The sequence below is a fragment of the Medicago truncatula genome, chromosome 4 (assembly GCF_003473485.1).
Source record: "Medicago truncatula cultivar Jemalong A17 chromosome 4, MtrunA17r5.0-ANR, whole genome shotgun sequence".
NCBI classification, from domain to species: Eukaryota; Viridiplantae; Streptophyta; class Magnoliopsida; order Fabales; family Fabaceae; genus Medicago; species Medicago truncatula.
In genome coordinates, this window is record NC_053045.1 from 47,870,140 (window position 1) to 47,886,807 (window position 16,668).

The window sequence follows — 16,668 nt, forward strand, 5'->3', positions numbered from 1 at the left end:
TAACGGAGTATATATATTACACATATATGAGCCAGTCTGGTAGACTTAGTAGGCTTTCCTACAAGACTTAGTTTGACCTATTTAAATTAATGAGTTTTTTAAAATGTTTGAACCTAACCCTAACCTATTTAATAAATGATCGAACTGAGCTTTAAGTAGACCAGACTATATGCCCGTGACTGCGCGCACGGTTTGACTAATTCTCACCCCTATGTACAACATTAGGAAATATACTACAAATACCCAACTACCTCAATATGGACACAATATTTTATTGTCCATTTTGCTTATGTGTCTTGTTAAGAAATATTTTATTGCTAAGAAAGTTCTCTTTGTAGTTGTTTCTATTGAGACTGACATATAAAACAAACAAATAAATTTATTAATAACTTTTTAACTTTCATGTTTCTACTAATATTTGGTAAATATATCTGTTTGTTCAACTATTTTTTTTTAAATAAATTTGTTTGATATAGCCAAATATACATTTTGAAAATAATATCTAACAATAAAATATATTTACTTATTCACAAAATGTTATCTTTTGAGGTAACATTGACTACCCTAAAAAATAGAAAAAATCTTGTTTGATCAAAACATTTGGATGCAGACACATAAAAATACATATAATTTAATTATTTTAAAAATATAAATTATTAACATTTTTTTTCTCTTTCTACATCTTAAGTGTGAAAGCATCCAAGTAATATGTTCAAATACTTACAACCAACCAAAGTATTTTTTCATGTTGATTCTCTCATCCTTTCTCCTCACAACCATTCAAACCTTTTAGTAAGATTTATCTTTTCCATACCTTAAATAGGTAATGTACAACCTTTAAGTGTTGTAACTGTTTGATCAAGGATCAACGTCAATTGTCACACCGTCCACTTGACTAATCCGTGTAACATACAAAGCAAATCAATTCGAAGTTGTTATTGGGCACAGATTTTGCATGTTCTCTGGCTCATTTTTGAATTGACCATATATATGACACGATCTTCGTTTATTTTTCCCCCTCTTTATTATTCTTACTACTATTTTTTATTTATTTCCCTGAAAGTGTAAACAGAAGCTACATATTCAGACTTGGAAACGTGAAGTTAACCACTACTTAGCTGAAGAAAAGATAAAAAGTGGCAAAATTGCTAGTGGAGGCATCATAAAAGATAGAGTTTGTGCCTTGCTCTCTTTACCAGCCAAAGAGAATATATTATTTATCACTAAAGAACCAATTTTCACTACATAAACAAAATGACAAATAAATTTCAAATTTGAATGCTCATACTAAATAACAATGTGTGATGAGAAAGAAAGGAAAAAAAGAGTAACCTGACAAGAAAATATGCTATTTTGATTTTGTTAAAATATAAGTTAAAATTGATGCAGAAGAGAGGTGTCACTGACCCTATCTATCCAAATCCATGTACATTACTTATTATTTCTGTTGTGTATATGTATATCATTCATTTTTACCCTCTATACACACACAGCATCAACATCATAACTAATCTATCTAAACAAATTAATATGCCAGTAAAGAAATAGTCAATAAATATATCACAAAAACAAAAAAGATAAACCAATGGCTTACTTCTTCTCACCAAAGTTATCTCTCAGTTCAGAAGGAAGTTTCCTCCTTCATTTTTGGAATCTCCTGCAAGAACAAAACCAAGAAATGCATTGGCTCAAAGAATTAAACTAAATTTCACCATGAAACATTTCACCTTCTTTTTGATCATATTATTATCATCATTCTCATTCTCTCTAACAACAACACTCGCTGACAGAAGAATCCTACACCAACCGTTATTAATTCCGGCAACTTCTGCTCCTCCGCCGGAATTCTCTCCGCCTCCACCAGACAACACTCCTCCCTCTCCTGACATTCCATTTTTCAATGAACTCCCAACCGGACCACCACCTCCTCCGGTGGCAAACAACCAGAACCTGCCGTCACCGTCAGGTTCAAATGCCAGAATTGCAAATCCAACTGCAACAAAACCTACAAAACCCGCTAAGAAAGTTGCAATTGCAGTTTCAGTGGCATTTTCGTTATTTGTTATATTCTCCGTTGTAGCTTTCTTCTTGTATAAGCATAGAATAAAGCATTCACCGGAAACTGAAACAAGGAAACTCGGCGGTGAGAATTCCAATAGAATTCTAGAAGCTTCCACGCTGGTCCCACCACCTTCTACTTCAAGTTTTCTCTACATTGGAACCGTTGTGGAGCCCAACGGAACTCCGGCGAATGAACCTAACCGCTTTAACAAACTCAATCCTATCGGTAACCATGACCGGCCGAGTCCTGAGTTGCATCCCTTACCACCGCTAACTAAATCTCTCGTCGTGGATTCTCATTCTCCACCGGCAGTGTCTTCTTCTTCCTCGTCGTCGGAGGAAGACAACCGTGAAACTCGAGAAACGGCGTTTCATTCGCCGCGGGAATCTTCTTCACTCAATCTCAGTCATGAAGAAAGCTATTACACTCCGGTTTCGCGTCGAAGTCACGGAAGCCCTACCGCGCCGGTAACTGCAACTCCGGTGGTTCCGTATTCGAAGAGAACTTCACCGAAATCTCGATTATCAGGTTCGTCGCCGGAGATGAAACGCGTCATGATACCGTCTATAAAGCATGCTCCGGCGTCGCCGTCAACACTTTTTCAGCACGGTTCTCCTAGAAGGCCGAAATTCTCATCGCCGCCACCGGCGCCGAATTTGACGCATCTTCATTCAAACGACTCAAGGGATTCACTTACACTTCCTCCACCTAGACCTCCGCCACCACCTCCTCCGCCGCGGGTGGTTAGTGTATCTACTTCCTCTGTTCCAAGGAATTACCAATGGACTCGGTCTATGAAGCATGGAGAGGATTCTGCATCTGGTAACAGTGTAAATGTGAAGAAAGCTTTAAAGGAAGATGATGAAATTGAAATGGATGAAGCAAAACCTAAATTGAAAGCTCTGCATTGGGATAAAGTTCGTGCTACTTCAGATCGTGCTACTGTGTGGGATCAATTAAAATCAAGCTCATTTCAGTAAGTTAATTAATTAATAGTTTAATACTTTGATTTTGGTTTGGGATTGTAAAATTAATTAATTAGTTAATTATTGTGTTGTTTATGGTAATGCAGGTTAAATGAGGACATGATGGAGACTCTGTTTGGTTGTAATTCATTGAATTCTGCACCTAAACCTAAAGAGATGTCTGTTACCAGAAAACCAGTTTTTCCCACTGTTGAATTGGAGACTAGGGTTTTAGACCCCAAGAAGTCCCAAAATATAGCTATTTTACTTAGGGCATTGAATGTCACAAGAGATGAGGTGTCTGAAGCTCTTTTAGATGGTAAGTTTTCTGAATATTAATTGGAATTGTTTTAAAAATGAGTGCTTAGCTTACTTAAGAACAAAGTTATCATATTACACCTAATATCAAGTGCAAAAATGGCTAACTGTATGTTTTATTTAAGGTAAGTTTGACAAAATCACTACAATATTGTTGGTTTGTTGAAGCCTCAAAGCGTAGCTTTCATCAAAATTATGGTGGAACATCATGATTCTGGCAAATTGCATCATGTTTTGTTTCTCATTAGGTTGTTGTTTTAGGGGATATAATAGATTCAACGAGGCTCATAAAATATTCTGGGGTCAATATTGGGGTGTCACTTGTAATAAACTCTTTTCATGTCTAATTTCATTTTTATGTGAGACTTGTTTTTTGTATGATCATTAACATCATCTAGAAGAATTGAACAATGACCAAATATCCACCATGATATGTTCATTCATCAGTATTGAACTCTATTCTTCTACTTTTTCCTGTTATTTTTATTAAACTTGATACTTTCCTTGCTATCATAATGAAACCAACCTCTTACCTCAAAAACATAGCTTTACCTTTTTAGCTGTAGTTCAAGCTTCCCCTGAAAGCAGTGCACCCGTAAGTCTGAGTCATGACCACTAGCACGTGATCAAGACAGATCATTTTGCTATTTTTGCTACTGCCTTCAGCAGTTTAACCCTTACATATTCCATCTTTTATTCCTTAAGCATATGATTATTCTTTTTTATCTTTCTCTTGCTTCCGTGTCAGTGTTCCTTTATCTTTCCTATCTTAACAAATATAATTTGGCCATCCAACTTGTATGTTGTATAATAATATAATATAGATGTACTAATCTATTTGATGCATGATATAAACTAGGGATCAACCAGTAATTTTTCTTATCTATAACCACCAGAATTTCACTTTGCAAACATTGTTTGCGGTTTTGCTTTTATGGATGACACAGGGAATCCTGAAGGTTTGGGCGCTGAGTTATTGGAAACTCTAGTGAAGATGGCTCCGACAAAGGAGGAGGAGATAAAACTAAAAAATTATGATGGTGACCTTTCAAAACTTGGGCCTGCAGAAAGATTTCTTAAGCAAGTGCTTGATATCCCTTTAGCTTTTAAAAGAGTTGAAGCCATGCTTTACAGAGCTAATTTTGAAACAGAAGTTATTTACCTTAAGAAATCCTTTCAAACCTTGGAGGTGTGTGTGGCCAATTTCATATCAATGATCAATCCGTTGTTATCTTTGATATCTTGATTTCAATTGCATTTTCTTTGCCTTTTGATAATTAAATTGACCAACCAGCTGTTAATATATCTCAGGCAGCAAGTGAGGAATTAAAGAATAGCCAATTATTCCTCAAACTTCTTGAAGCTGTTCTCAGGACAGGAAACAGAATGAATGTTGGAACCAATCGCGGAGATGCTAAATCTTTCAAATTGGATACTCTCCTGAAACTTGCAGATATAAAAGGTACAGATGGAAAGACAACATTGCTCCATTTTGTTGTTCAAGAGATTATCAGGTCGGAAGGGACAACAGGTGAATCTGCAAGTGAGAATGTTCAAAACCAAACGAATTCTCAGTTCAATGAGGATGAGTTCAAAAAGAAAGGGTTACAGGTTGTGGCTGGATTGAGTAGAGACTTAGGTAATGTAAAAAAGGCTGCAGGAATGGACTCGGATGTCTTAAGCAGCTATGTCATAAAGCTTGAAATGGGGCTTGATAAAGTGAGATCGGTTTTGCAATATGTAAAACCAGATATGCAAGGGAACTTCTTTAACTCAACAGAGATATTTATGAAAGATGCCGAAGAAAAAATATTAAAGATCAAAGCTGATGAGATAAGGGCCTTATTCCTTGTGAAAGAAGTTACAGAATACTTTCATGGGGATACAACAAAGGAAGAAGCTCACCCTTTCAGAATTTTTATGATTGTTAGAGACTTCCTAAATATTTTGGATCAAGTCTGCAAAGAAGTGGGAAGGATGCAGGATAGAACTGTGACTGGCTCATCGAGATCGTTCAGGATCGCAGCAAGTGCATCGTTACCTGTTCTTAGCAGGTATCGTGCAAGACAAGATACAAGTTCAGATGATGAAAGTTTATCACCCTAGTATTGTGAATATGAAATAAAAAAAACAATACTTTCTCAAAGCAAATCAACGACAATAATGTTTTCCCAAATTTGATTTAGTTTCCCCTTTTCCATCATTAGGCCCATAGCTTTCGTTAAGATTGAACATTAAACACTTATACGGATGGTGGGGAAAAGAACTAGCTCTGACCCATATTTACATTGAAGATATATGTTAGTTAAGATAAATTCTTATTAGATTCGAGTCCCTTTTATTTTCATATTACAGAATGTTTTTATTTTTTATGTATATTTTTACTCATCAATAAATAGCAGTTTTGCTGCAATTCTTTTATGTATGTGTTGATTTTACAAGTATAACTAACTATATATAACAACTTGAAATTGGGTAATTAATTAATAGGTGGATTGTAGGGTGAGGCTCTAACAAGTCCCTCACCTTAAACCATCATTAAGAGTCGTTGGATTAATAAGTTCTACTAGATTGTATAATGAACTCTACACACCACTGTTTTTTTTTTTTCTTTTTTTTTTACAAATATTTTCGTACATTTTTCTTTTCCCTACACCATTGGATCTGCAGCTGAACACGGGGTTGCTTCTCCGGCCAATACAACATTAAGCAAAAATATCTCAAAGAAAGGCACACAAAAGAGGAACATAAGCATAACAATAATTAGATTTGTTACTCCACAAACAAGGACAAAGTAAGATCAATTAAAATAAGTTTTTTATTTTTAAATTGAATATTGGAGCTAATAAAATTCACTTCATGACCGTGAAAAGAAAACTATTTACCTATAATGGAAATTACAAGGCGATCTCAATAGACCGAGAGAAGGTTAACCAAACTGATGAACATAATATTGTCACAATAAAAGAGGAGTAGTACTTTCAAACACTCTGACATGGAATATTTGACCTTTTAACGAATAATTACTTATTTTATAATATTAAGGTTAACCAAACCGGTGAAGATAGTCTTGTCGCAATAAAACAAGAGGTAGTACTTTCGAAGACTCTGACATAAAATACTTTACTTTATAAAAAATAATTGCTTATATTTTATAATTTAAGAAGTGTCATGAAACACTCCTTAAAAAGACCGATATGACTATTATTCAACATCTCCTTTCAAATTCCCATTTACGACGGCCAGAAGCATGTTTATGCATGACGACAAGTTCTCCTAAATTGAAACGTGATAACACATATAAGGGCATGGTTTACATACAAGACTTATTATCAAGTAAACATGAAATACCAGATCAATTTTGCATGTGCACAAACACAAGTCACACACGCAAATGAAAACACATACCGTTCGTGCAGAATGTCACAGGTTTTGCACGCGACACAAGAAAAAAATAGAATTTCTTAATGATTAAGATACTTAGACTACTTATCCTAAGACTCTTATGGGCAAATTCTATACACCTAGCTCTCCTACATTATGGTGTATAAATTCCAAGGATGCCTAGAAAGAATTTTCGGAATGTTACATCAAAAACATCCCTAAATAATTCTATAAAGAGAAATGCTAACAAGTGTCTAAAGACACGTTTAGAAGTTCAGATAATTTTTTTAGGCTTAATTGCACTTTTGGACCATTATCTTTCTAAAAGTTGCGGTTATGGACCCCCAACTAATTTAAATACAAAACAGCCCCCTATGTTTTGATTCTTTGGCAATTTTGGACCCCCAAGGCAAAAATAAAATAAAATTGACACGTGGCACCTCACTTAGGGTGCCACGTCAGCGTTGACCGAGTCAACAATGGACTGGGGTCCAAAACTGCCAAAGAATCAAAACATAGGGGGCTGTTTTATATTTAAATTAGTTAGGGGTCCATAACCACAACTTTTGGAAAGATAAGGGTCCAAAAGTGCAATTAAGCCATCTTTTATTGAAACTTATGTTTTCACCACATTGAAAATTTAAAATGAAACCTTCTTTACATGAAATTCATAAATTATTTCCTCTTTTGCATCCTTAACAAATGCCTTAAGGACACATTTGGACCCTTGTTAGCAGCATAATCCTTCTATAAAATATCATATTAAATCTCTCGAATGAAAGTTGTCATTTATTATGATCATATCTGACTCGAAAGATTAATTTATGCAGTTATCCTATAAAACATCTAATTATAAGAATTAAAACTACATATCTTGTAAAAAAAAGAAAGAAAGAAGAATTAAAGCTATACATCTAGCCCACTAATTAATAACATCACAAGGCATTTGGGTCAAAAAGAAAAAACATCACAAGGCAACCAATGTGCATCACACCTGGAATACTAGAAAGATGAAAACAAACTAGTCCCACTTTCTTTATAATCAACCCATATTTCTTCTAAAGGGAAATTCTAAACATTAATCCAATCCAATGGCTAGTAGTCATGGTCCACCATGAGCCCCTTGATTGGTGGTTCACCTTACTTGCCAACCAATTCATAATTGATATTTTTTGGATTAATCATCATGTAATAGTAGTAATAATAATTGAATAATGGAATAAGTTAACCTCTCTCTTCACTTCCCTTTCGTGTCATTAGCAGTTATATAAAATAAATTGTGCAAAGAACCCACTTCTTACTCTTGGCTATATTTTCTACATTACATCTTTCAATTAAGGGAAGAAAATTAATGGACACATCTTTCCTTTTGTGTGAAGAAGACCACACTTTCCTCCTTATGCACAACAATGATCACAATGAAAATATTAACAATTCCAAGTATGAAGAAAAGGAACATATTGAGTATTTGTTTCAACTTGAAAAAACAGAATCTATGTCCTTCAATTATTGCTCCAACTCAACCATAGGCCTTGTCCATTTCAACAACATACGTGTTAATGCCATTGACCACATTTTCAATGTGAGTTTTTTCATTTCATGTAGTAGTTATTTATTTTTAGTTTTTGCTAATTAATGAAAGTTTATAATCTTTTGAATCAGACAAGGGAAAAACTTGGATTCAAGCTATGCACAGCTTATTTATCAGTGACATACTTTGATCAGTTTCTTTTGAAGCAACACATACACATCCATGTAACTATGTCCCTTCAACTCAGTGACACTTACCACATATTTTCTTGTTTCCATTTCGTTTCTTGCGATGATTTTTTCTTTTATTTATTGGAATGATGTATAGGAAGACAGGCCTATTCAACTATTATATGCGGCGTGCTTGTCTCTGGCAGCTAAGATGACAGAAGAGCGTGATCTATCGCTTCTACTTAAATGCATAACAGAAATCGACCAAGAGGGAGGTTTTATTGTCAAGCAATGTATTAGGCAGATGGAGGTAGAGGTTTTTAGTACATTGGAATGGGAATTGACAACTGTGACTCCTTTTGATTTTCTGCATTACTTTGTTTACTTGTTCTGCCCTGAATCTTCATCAGAACCATTAATCTCACAAGCTGTTGAACATGTTCTGGATATCCTAAAAGGTAAAATTCTTTCCTAAATATGTGATCAATCCGGGGTTAAGGATGAATTAATAAAGATTCCTATTATTCATCTTATTAAAAACTCTAAAACTCTATTTTTCTTTTTATCTAGATGTTAATTTGATGGATCTTAGGCCATCTGTTATTGCATTGGCTGCCACATTGATGGTAACTTTTGATGCTACATTAACAAGAGAGATCATGGATTTGCACATAGGTGATATCTTATTGCAGCTAAATTTAGATACTGTGAGTTTTCCTAGCAGTTCATTATCTAGTTTTTGTTTCATGTGTGTGATCGTAAATAAACACAGTTTTATTATGCTTTTCATTTTGTATTCAACACAGGAAGGTGTGTTTTACTGTTACCATCTAATGAAGGAAAAAAGTAAAGAGAAGGGAAAGTTAAACACTTCTGTCTCAACTTTGACTTCCCAATGGAGCTATACATCTGTTCTTGACCATTCTGTCTCTTCTTCTATAGCCAGGAGAAAATTTGGTTTTGACAACAAAGAAAATTGTCCTAGGCAAAGATCACATTGGTCTTAGCTTGCAGAGTTTGTGATCAATGAGTATAGGAAAAGATCAATTGGTGTGTTGTAATGAACTCAACTGTTTGAAAATTTTCAACCTAGTATGCGACTTGTATTTCTGTTAGTAAAATTCGCGCTAAACAAATAGAGATTGACGACGAAGACTAAAAGGAGTCCTACGAAAAATCAAATATCAATAAAGAAAACAAAATTTTTGCAGGGAGTCGGAGACTAAAAGCAGAATCATCTATGTTTATCGGGACGAAAATCATATTTGAGTGTACTAGAAATAACAATTTTAGTACACAAATTTGATTTTCTATTCATGACAAAATTAAATTGGTACATTTCTGCTTCTGAATGAAAAATGCTACAATACTTGGAAGAATTCTTGTACAAACTCACTTTGAATCTAACAATGATAAGAGAAATCATTATCCACTACAAAAGTTCAGGCCTCATTTTTTTTTTTTTATCTTTTTTCAACCGACCTTTCTGTTGGCCTTGAAAAGTAAACAAATGTATAAAAATATATAGTATGGTTTATGTGGTGATTTGATAGTAACTTAGTTATATATTTGACTAACCATAATGTCTATGAGACTCCAGTTTTCCACTTTCCTTCTTAACTTCTGGTTCCAACCCAAGAAAGCCTCTAAAAATACCAGACCTGTCATTGAATGTACAAAGAATATATGGAACCTTGAAACACTGTAACCACAGTAAAACCTTAAGCTTCTGTTTAAAAAATAGATGCTCCCAAGAATCAGACTGGTATCTGCTTTAAGCGAACTGCGATTGGCATGCCCATATATCCAACCCCTAAGCAAAAGATCCATTGTACCAAAGATAGAGGTGTTGTATTTGCAAAGGTTCCCAAGTACTCAACTATTATGATTTGGAAGACCACAGTTGCACTGATGACAGCCACGAACACATGATTATCCCATATGCCTTTAAAAACGTCTATTTCCTCCATTTCGCGAGAGTTTATCTCATTGAAAACCTGTCGGAACAAAATATATGCCAAGGAAAATTTATCTTGCAAGCAATGTTATAATCATGGTTATCGGTCTATAATCATGGTTTACCTTTTTCCGAATCGTATTGTATGATACATGATTAATAAATGAACCGAGATATGACTTGCATGTATCGTAAAATACTGATAACTATCGTTATAATACAATATAATTTGATTTTCGCTCATTTTTCTATTCATTTTTTCCATACATGGCAAATTGGTTATGGGAACTTATGTCTGTTCAGAAAAAGAGATTGAAGAGGAGTTATTCAGAAGGTTTTCTTTTACCTGACAGAAGACAAATGTGTTGAAAATGAGTGTGTTTAAGACAATATCAGCATTGGGACCCCTGAGAAAAAAGACCCATTTTCCTACTGACTGAAGAAACCATATGACCACAAACTGATATAATGCTTGTCCTAAGATATTCCTCCACATGACATTGTTGATGAAATCTCCTTTCCTTCCCACTGGTTCACGCTTCATCAAATCATCGGTTGGAGGTTCGGTCGCAAGCGCAAGTGCTCCCAGTGTGTCCATTATCATGTTCACCCACAAAAGTTGAACAGCTGTGAGTGGTGCACTGCCTGAAGATCAAATACACATAAACAAAATCATTACCAAATAAAAATGAACTTCCCCATCTTGTAAAATCTATATAAACATATTATCTCATCTTATTAGTATAATTTTCTAACCTGTCATGCAGGCTGATGTGAAGTTCACTAGCAATGCAACCACATTTACAGTAAGCTGAAACTGCACGAATTTCTGGATATTGATGTAAACGGAACGTCCCCATCTCGCCACCGTCACAATTGTGGAGAAATTATCATCCAGAATTATAACATCAGCACTTTCTTTAGCAACCTGCATATTAATAATAAAATTAGCAAAATTTTATGTTCCTCAATTCATAGTTTTCAAGAATGCTATATGGACAAAGCTAGGCGATTCATATGAATTGCATTTCACTCACCTCAGTTCCAGCAATTCCCATTGCAAGTCCGATATCAGCTTCATGAAGGGCTGGAGCATCATTTGTTCCATCACCAGTTACAGCCACAACTTCCCCGAACGTTGTTCGAAGCTGTTTCACCAATGTATGTTTGTCTAAAGGAGATGATCTAGCCATAACCTAAAACAATATAAACATTTTGTTATTTAAAGCACTGACAAATCAACCATTTCCCTCATTATATTAGACAAACAGAATCATAGCAGAATGCAGAAACAGAAACAGTTTCAATTGAAGATGTTATTTTGCATATAGGAAATATGAAGCACCTGAATCTTGGGAATGAGTTCAAACAATTCCTCTTGAGTCTTCTCTCTGAAGTCAGGACCTTCAATAGCTATGCCATCATCTGTTAAAATTCCACATTCCCTAGCTATAGCCTTTGCAGTATTAATATTATCTCCTGTAACCATTCTCACCACGATTCCAGCCGAACGACACTCTGCAACAGACTGCTTAACACCGGGGCGAACAGGATCTTTGATACCAACAATTCCAATACAAGTATAACCAGAAGCAGGAATCGGATCTTCAGCAGCAAACCCGTTTTCCAATTCCATATAGGCAAGGCAAAGAGTTCTAAGTGCCTCATTAGCAAACTGGTTGATAATACTGTTAAGATAATTAGTTGATTCTCCATCAAGAGCAACAACATCGCCGTTCAAGTCAATAACTTTGTCACAAGCTGCCAGAATTATTTCAGAAGCACCTTTGCAATGAGCTCTTACACTTCCATCAGGTTGCTCCACAACTACTCCCATTCTTTTCTTCTCAGAGTTGAATGGCTCAACTTTAACAATTTTGCAAGCTTCTCTCTCAGCCTTAGAATCTCCACCTAGTGACAAACCAAATTCTAATATTGCTGTTTCGGTTGGTGTCCCCAATATCTCGCGTTTGCCTTTTTTGTTATACACAACCTCGCCTCCAGTGTTATTAAATATCGACTGTAGCAACAATTTCGCAGCAGAATCTGGTATGTCAGACGACGAACTAGAATTGCTAACTTCTTTGCTATTCATACAAATGCATGTTTTCACAACCGTCATTCGGTTGGTTGTTAGTGTACCGGTTTTGTCGCTACATATAGTTGTTGCTGATCCCATAGTTTCACAAGCTGCTAAATGCCTAACCAAGGCTTTATCATTCATCATTTTCTTCATTGCAAATGCAAGACTCAATGTTACAGCTAATGGTAAACCCTCGGGAACAGCAACGACGACGATTGTAACCGCAATAGCAAAGTATTCCAACATCTCCATTGCATTGTCACCAGTCCATCTCCAGAAGTTTCCTTCTCGGATTTTGTGGCTCAAGTGTCCTTTAACCAAAACAGTAAAGGTTATCACGGCAAAGACTAGTCCTATTTTTCCAATAATGGTTGCCACTCCATTCAGTTTCACCTGCAAAGGTGTTTCATCGTCTCCACCTTCGCTAAGAGTTGCCATCAATTTACCCCATTGAGTCCTCATTCCAACAGTGGTAACCAACATAGTGCACGATCCATCTTGGACTTTTGTTCCTGAGAGAAGAAATGGATTTTGTGTAGTCACCATTATTGGCTCACTCTCGCCGGTTAAACTTGATTCATCAATCAACACTGAAAATCCGGAAACAAACAGTCCATCTGCAGGTACTTGGTCTCCAATGTTAAGATGAACAATATCACCGGGAAGTAAATTGTATATCGACATTTTCTGCCTGTAGCCGTTTCTCGTAACTTGAATAGAAATCTTTTTCTTCTCCTTGTCTAAATCCTTAAACTGTAACGATTGGCGATAATCACTTGTTGCTGTCACAAAGACAACAAGTAAGATACTTGCAACTATTCCAAGACCATCATGAGCTCCTTTCGGCCATCCTTCAGTCAATACGCCCACTATCAGAGAAACAAAAGCACACACTCCAAGGATCATGAGGGTCATGTCTTGAAGAGCTTCATAAACATAAATCCAGAAGCTTCGAAGTTCAGTTTCGGCAAATTTGTTGATGCCAAAAAGCTCTTGTCTCCTATGTCGCGATTCAGAATCGCCACCTAGTCCCGTGGTGGTTGATGTTGAAATCTTTTCTGCAATGCCATCAACTCCACCATGAAACTTGAGTTTCTTTACATCGTGGCCTTCCACAATAGACCCCAATTCTTCAGCACAGATTTGGAAACCTGCAGCTTTAACATCATCTGGTACAACGTAGTCGCTCGGTTGAACACCTGCAGGGTGTAAAATCAATTAGAGTAAACAAATTGATTCATAAAGTAAACCTTTTAGAATGATTCTTATGAATCTTGCCTTGTATAAATTGAAATGCGGCTTTGGAAACCAACACCGCAACCCTTAGCTTCTCCTGCATTAAGGATAATAAGAAATTGAGAATCCATAAGATCACAACCTTTCCTTCTATGAGGTATTATTGTAAGGACACAATAGAAGAATCACATTGTTTACAAGTATTGTCTAAACAAAAATGGTCCTTTTATTCTAACACTAAGCAACATTTACTAACAAAAAAAAAAAAAAAGAGAAACACAATTAGAGTAATCTGGAACTATGCTTTGAAATTCACCAACCAATCATGAAATCAATGAAACAAGGGAGGCAATGCAATGATCAAGTAACATCATTTTTCAAAAGAAATATTTCTTTTTTCAAAAACATATTGTCCTAATATCTTAATTATACTCCCTTTCTTATCCAAATTTTAGAAACTAAAGGCATATCAATTTCAATTTAATACTAATCAGAGTTTAATACATCCAGGACAAAAATTAGGAAACAAAGAAACCCGACTTAGTGCATCTTTGAATTAATGGCAAGTTTGGCGGAAATCACATTATATAATTGTGATTTCACAAAAGTTACACTTTTGAGCTTCCATAAAATCACAATGTCATCATAATTTCATAAACTAAGTGTATGTTCAGATGACAAATTTGACCAAATGTCGGTGATAATGTGATTTCGTCAAAGCTCCAAAATGTAACTTCTTCCAAAATCATGGTGGCTCACCGTGATTCTGCTGTCATTCTCACCGTGAATCCAAACATGCATATATATTCTACGGTACAAATAAAGAGTTATTTACCGGTACAAATTGAGGTGTACCGGTACTTCTGCTTCAAATATTTACAATTTAACGATTATTTTATGAAATAAAGAGTTATTTATCAATATTTATATTTTATAAGACATCATTTTATAAGAGTAAACATCATTTCTTTGTTTATAAGAATCATATTAAATTTTTAACATTTTTTCATAAAAAATAATAAATATTCTTTGTTATATGTAACAAAAATTCAAAAATGTAAATTTTATTTCGTCGACACTTTCGGTAACTAAGATCTAATTATTGTAATTGTTAATGATTGAAAACAATTCTTTTTCTTCGAAAAAATAATTTGTTTCAATATGAATTTGATGATTTGGTGTACCGGTACATTCAAATTTTTGCCATAGAATTTGCCATATATATATATATATATATAATTTATGAGAGACCTGATTGGTGCGACGCATAGCAGCAGCTTCGTAACGTTTGGAGATGTTGGCAGTGAAACGAAATCGTCTCTTGGGATTCTTTACAACACCGCATAGTTTCCTCCATTTTTCAAGAGCTTCGTCGGTAGAATTCTTGGACTTTACACCTCCAAAATTCTCATTTAAATAACTCTCCATAACGCTTTTGATAAACTTTCCTCTCTTTAATGTTTGTTATTATTATATAAGTGTTTCAATTCTCATGTTAAGTAACGGTGTAACAACAATCAGTAGTAACATTCTTAGAAATTGTTACTATTAAGGTTATGGTTTTTTTGTTGGTTTGAAAGAAAAAGAAGTGAGTGACGTGTGAACCTCGTAAAAGACAGAAGGAATAGGTTAGTTAGTTAGTTAGAGTAAAAGGAAGAGAAATGAGTGTGGATCCGAAATTTAGTTTGTGTTGTGTTTGAGAATAAATAACGGTCTTTTATTTCGGGAAACAAGTACGGATGAACGAAATTGGCGGGGTCAACGAACCAACAACACCTAAACCTATAGTATTTTTTTAAGTTAATTAAATTAAAAAATTGTCAAATATTGATTTTTGACATATTTCCAATTCTTTTAGATAATATATATTATTCAAAACATTGTTCACGTTAAATGTATTGATAAATGTACATTTTTAATTATTCACTTTGTGTTGGCTAATTCTTATTTTATAATGGAATGAGCCGTAAAAAAAGCATGAAAAAAATTATTTAGGTTTTTTGGCTCAATGAAATTGGCCTATCAAAAAATGGATTGCATTTAGAGATTAAGAACAATCCCTGTGTTGGAAATTTATGGAATATACACACACATACAATTGTACACAACTATTTTCTATATCTTTTTTTTGAATAATCTATTTTTTTTGGTACATAATAATCTTATTTTCTATATTTAAATGTTAAAGAATACAACATGAATATGAAAACTAAAATTAGAATAAACATAAATTCCATAAATATAAAAGTTAATTCTATAATTGATATATCTATGGAGCAGCATATGGAGTTCCCAAGACCTTATCAAGTTGGGTTATAGACGAAAAATAGACAATGGTTCCCAAATAAATGTTTGGTCGTCACCTTCGATTCAATCCCTTCCTGCACTAAAACCATCAATCATTCCTCTTGCTCATTTGAACTCACTGCTGGTATATATATGACTTATTGAACCCGAATTTGAATCAATGGAACAATGATATTATCAATCTCGTTTCCTCTGTTACAGAAGTTGTTGTCATCACTTCTATCCCTCTCCACACACGTAATATGCAAGACACTCGCATTTGGGCTCGCTCCCTGGACGGTTTATACACTGTTAAATCGGTGTACATGTTATGAATTTAGAAGCAAATTCAACAACGCAACCATCATACACATCTCACAATTGGACTCGGTTTTTGAAGTAGTGGATTCCACCAAGAATTCGAACACATCTTTGGCGTTTGGCTCACAATTGCCTTCCCACTTGTTCTAGCCCAATTCAAAAGGAGTTACTTATTGATGATTCATGTGTGCACTATGAAGAGCAAGCTGAAACACATTCACATTTTCTTCGTTTGTCCAAAAGCGATGAAATATTGGGAGTTACTTCGGTTGGATAGTATGTTCGAGACATATTATGTAATATTGATGACTTTATTAGTCTATAATTTGATTTTTTTGACATGTTACAAGTTCAT

General features: G+C 34.8%; 3 protein-coding genes across 4 annotated transcripts; 2 read left to right on the forward strand and 1 right to left on the reverse strand.

Moving 5' to 3' along the window:
- Positions 1-1,505: 1,505 nt before the first annotated feature.
- Positions 1,506-5,697, forward strand: LOC25493532 (formin-like protein 6). The gene is made up of 4 exons (XM_013602046.3): positions 1,506-3,038; positions 3,135-3,346; positions 4,293-4,534; positions 4,657-5,697. Exons 1-4 carry the CDS (start codon positions 1,714-1,716, stop codon positions 5,449-5,451), a joined length of 2,574 nt encoding a protein of 857 aa, XP_013457500.1. The 5' UTR covers positions 1,506-1,713; the 3' UTR covers positions 5,452-5,697.
- A 2,300-nt stretch (positions 5,698-7,997) lies between these two features.
- LOC25493533 (cyclin-D5-1) lies at positions 7,998-9,876 on the forward strand. Of its 2 annotated transcripts, XM_013602047.3 has the most exons (5): positions 7,998-8,311; positions 8,392-8,484; positions 8,588-8,888; positions 9,001-9,137; positions 9,237-9,876. In XM_013602047.3, exons 1-5 carry the CDS (start codon positions 8,081-8,083, stop codon positions 9,435-9,437), a joined length of 963 nt encoding a protein of 320 aa, XP_013457501.1. In that variant the 5' UTR covers positions 7,998-8,080; the 3' UTR covers positions 9,438-9,876. The 2 variants fall into 2 exon arrangements, with proteins under 2 accessions (XP_013457501.1, XP_024637555.1); XM_024781787.2 differs by having other exon boundaries at positions 9,001-9,876.
- Positions 9,877-9,999: 123 nt separating this feature from the next.
- Positions 10,000-15,219, reverse strand: LOC11406848 (calcium-transporting ATPase 2, plasma membrane-type). Its single transcript, XM_003608473.3, has 7 exons — positions 14,958-15,219; positions 13,749-13,803; positions 11,733-13,669; positions 11,425-11,583; positions 11,144-11,315; positions 10,734-11,032; positions 10,000-10,427 (listed from the first exon to the last, which is right to left on the reverse strand). Exons 1-7 carry the CDS (start codon positions 15,132-15,134, stop codon positions 10,188-10,190), a joined length of 3,039 nt encoding a protein of 1,012 aa, XP_003608521.1. The 5' UTR covers positions 15,135-15,219; the 3' UTR covers positions 10,000-10,187.
- Positions 15,220-16,668: the final 1,449 nt, after the last annotated feature.